The sequence below is a fragment of the Nicotiana tomentosiformis genome, chromosome 1 (genome assembly GCF_000390325.3).
Source record: "Nicotiana tomentosiformis chromosome 1, ASM39032v3, whole genome shotgun sequence".
NCBI lineage: Eukaryota > Viridiplantae > Streptophyta > Magnoliopsida > Solanales > Solanaceae > Nicotiana > Nicotiana tomentosiformis.
Window position 1 is genome coordinate 132,967,716 of NC_090812.1, and position 3,020 is coordinate 132,970,735.

The window sequence follows — 3,020 nt, forward strand, 5'->3', positions numbered from 1 at the left end:
AATGAATGGAGGGGGATCGCTACTAAATCAACAGAAAGGTTCGAGTATTTGGAGCAGGGTTTGATGGAACTTGAGGGAAAGATGAGGAAAAGCGTCTCGGATTGTCAGAACGCAGAGGGCAATGAAGGAGGACATCTAGCAAGGGCGTATCTGCTGTTGGACATGCGCGACCTGGGGAATCGGATTGACGGGGCTAAAAAGGATAAGCTTGGAGAAGGTCCCTCTGGGACCGAGTAGATTAGGAATGATGTTTTCTAGATTCGTTTTAGAATTTGACTGTAATAAGGCAAATGCCACTAGTGACTCTGTATAATTATTGTCGTTTTAGTAGAGATTTGGTCTATTTATCATATTAATGAAATGACGCAGTTATTGGCATTGAGTTTTCTCCAAAGTTATATGTCGCTAGGCCTACCTCGGGCACGATGAGGTCCCCAAATTAGGACGCGAATTTATAATTCCTCAATACGTGTTTAAATATCGTAAATATCCTTTTTATACTCCTTACTGACTTGTTTACCTTTTGTTTTTTCTTCTTTTCTTTGTTTATTCCCATCCCCTAAGGTTGGTTCGTGCATACTGGCATCATCAACATATCATACCAGATCTAGAGGTCCTCCTCCTCCTCCAAGTGATCCTAAGAACAAAGGAAAAGCTAAGATGGACTATATGAGTGGTATCAGGAAAGACAACGCTATGCACGCCAAGAATGTCGAAACTTCGGATGGTCGGAGTACTCTGGCGCAAAATAACTTGGTTTTACGGTTAGAACAGAAGATATTGGAGTTAATCACACATGAGCTCAAATGGTTGCTCCCAGTTGGGTGCAATGATGATTGGTGCGGTCACCAGTCTCCTCTTCAGCTCCTCAAATGCTAACCGGCAATCATCAGAAAACACAAAAGAATGATCCTTTTCAAGGAGTTTACATAAGGGGTTAGCAATTTTAAAGAAATCCTTTATAAATCGCATGTAGAACCCGGCATGCCCAAGGAAACTTCTTACTTCCTTAACTAAAGTAGGCGGTGGAAACTTCTCAATCACCTCAACCTTAGCATGGTCAACCTCAATACCCTTATTGGACACTCGATGCCCCAGCACTATACCTTCTTGTACCATAAAATGGCATTTCTCCCAGTTCAGCACTAAATTTGTCTCCACACACCTTTTCAACACTCTTCTTAAATTGTGCAGACAGTCTTCGAACGAATCCCCCACCGCAGAGAAATCATCCATAAAGACTTCCATAATATCTTCAACCATGTCAGTGAAAATGGCTAACATACACCTCTGAAAGGTGGCCGGTGCATTGCATAGGCCAAACAACATTCTTCGAAAGGCAAAGATGCCATACGGACAAGTGAATGATATCTTCTCTCTATCCTCAGGGGCTATGGAAATCTAATTATACCCCGAATACCCATCCAAAAAGCAAAAGTGAGACCTCTCTGCCAGTCTATCCAACATTTGATCAATGAATGGTAAAGGAAAATGGTCTTTCCGGATGGCTGTGTTTAGTTTTGTATAATCCATACAAATTTGCCAACCTGTAACTGTACTAGTCGAGATCAAATCATTATTCTCATTAGACACCACAGTCATTCCACCTTTCTTTGGCACACACTGAACTGGGCTAACCCAGTTACTGTCAGAGATTGGGAAGATGATTCCCGCATCTAACCACTTGATCACTTCTTTCTTCACCACTTCTTTCATGTTAGGGTTTAGCCTTCTTTGATGTTCTCTGGAAGGTTTGTGCCCATCTTCCAGTAGAATCTTATGCATATAAAATGTCGGGCTGATCCCCTTAATATCCGCAATGGTCCAGCCAATTGCAGTCTTGCATTCCATTAACACCTTCAAAAGCTATTCTGCCTGTACATCTAACAAACTGGATGAGATAATAACAGGTAAAGTGGATTTGGGTCCCAAGAAAGCGTACCTGAGGTGAGACGGTAACGGTTTTAGTTCCAACTGTGGTGGCTCTTCAATTGATGGCTTAGCTGGAGGTGTTTTTCTTTCTTCTAAGTGTAAGGGCTCGAATTCAAGCTCTTTTCTCCAGTACCCTCGCCCTTCAAGGGCCAAAACCCACTCTGCCAAGTTTTCACCATTCATTTCTTCTAAGTTCATGAGGCATGCTGCTAGAGGGTCTTTTGCATTCAGAGTCTCATCTTCCTCCTCCAAGATCACATCCACAGCTTCTATCAGAGAGCAGTTAGCAAACTCACTGGGTCGCCGCATAGATTTCTACACATTAAACATTATCTCTTCATCGTTCAGTCTCATCTTTAGCTCTCTAGTTTCACAATCAATTAGGGCTCTCCCAGTGGCCAAGAATGGCCTTTCCAAAATTATGGGAATCTCCTCGTCAACCCGGCTGTCTAAAATGACAAAATCTGCTGGGAAAACAAACTTCCCCACCTATACTAATACATCATCAAGGATACCAGAGGTCTTCTTCACTGTCCGGTCAGCCAGCTGTAATAACATAGACGTGGGTCTAGCTCTTCCAATGCCTAACCTTTTGTAGATAGCCAAGGGCATCAAGTTTATGCTTGCCCCCAAATCACAAAGTGCCTTAGCAAACGCATAGTTGCCTATTGTGCATGGGATTGTGAAAATCCCTGGATCAGATAATTTCTCAGCTATGGGTCTTGTCACAACAACACTACATGTCTGAGTCAGTGTAACCGTGGCCAAGTCTTGAAAGTCGAACTTATGAGACATCAAGTCCTTTATCATTTTTGCATAACCAGGCATTTCCTTTAAGGCGTCAATCAATGGAATGTTTACCTGAATTTGCTTCAACATCTCTAAGAATTTCTTATATTGCTCATCTTTTTGATATTTGTCCAATCTCTGGGGGAAAGGTGTTGGAGGCCGCTTCTTTCCTGTGATTTGATTTTGAACCTGCTCTGGCACTGTTTCTGCTGCCTTCTCTTGCTAACTCAGTTTTCTTCGCGACTTCTTTTTCTTTGCTTGTTTCAGCTGGCGCATATTGTACCGTCACCTCTGTTAAA

The 3,020-nt window shown here is 42.5% G+C and overlaps 2 protein-coding genes across 2 annotated transcripts; both read right to left on the bottom strand.

Annotated features, from left to right (window-relative positions):
* Window positions 1-786: 786 nt before the first annotated feature.
* Window positions 787-1,263, bottom strand: LOC138909959 (uncharacterized mitochondrial protein AtMg00860-like). Its single transcript, XM_070201179.1, has one exon. It carries the CDS (start codon window positions 1,261-1,263, stop codon window positions 787-789), a length of 477 nt encoding a protein of 158 aa, XP_070057280.1.
* Window positions 1,264-1,866: 603 nt separating this feature from the next.
* On the bottom strand, window positions 1,867-2,760 carry LOC138909965 (uncharacterized). The gene is made up of 2 exons (XM_070201185.1): window positions 2,434-2,760; window positions 1,867-2,247 (listed from the first exon to the last, which is right to left on the bottom strand). The coding sequence occupies exons 1-2, from the start codon at window positions 2,758-2,760 to the stop codon at window positions 1,867-1,869; spliced, it is 708 nt and encodes a 235-aa protein (XP_070057286.1).
* Window positions 2,761-3,020: the final 260 nt, after the last annotated feature.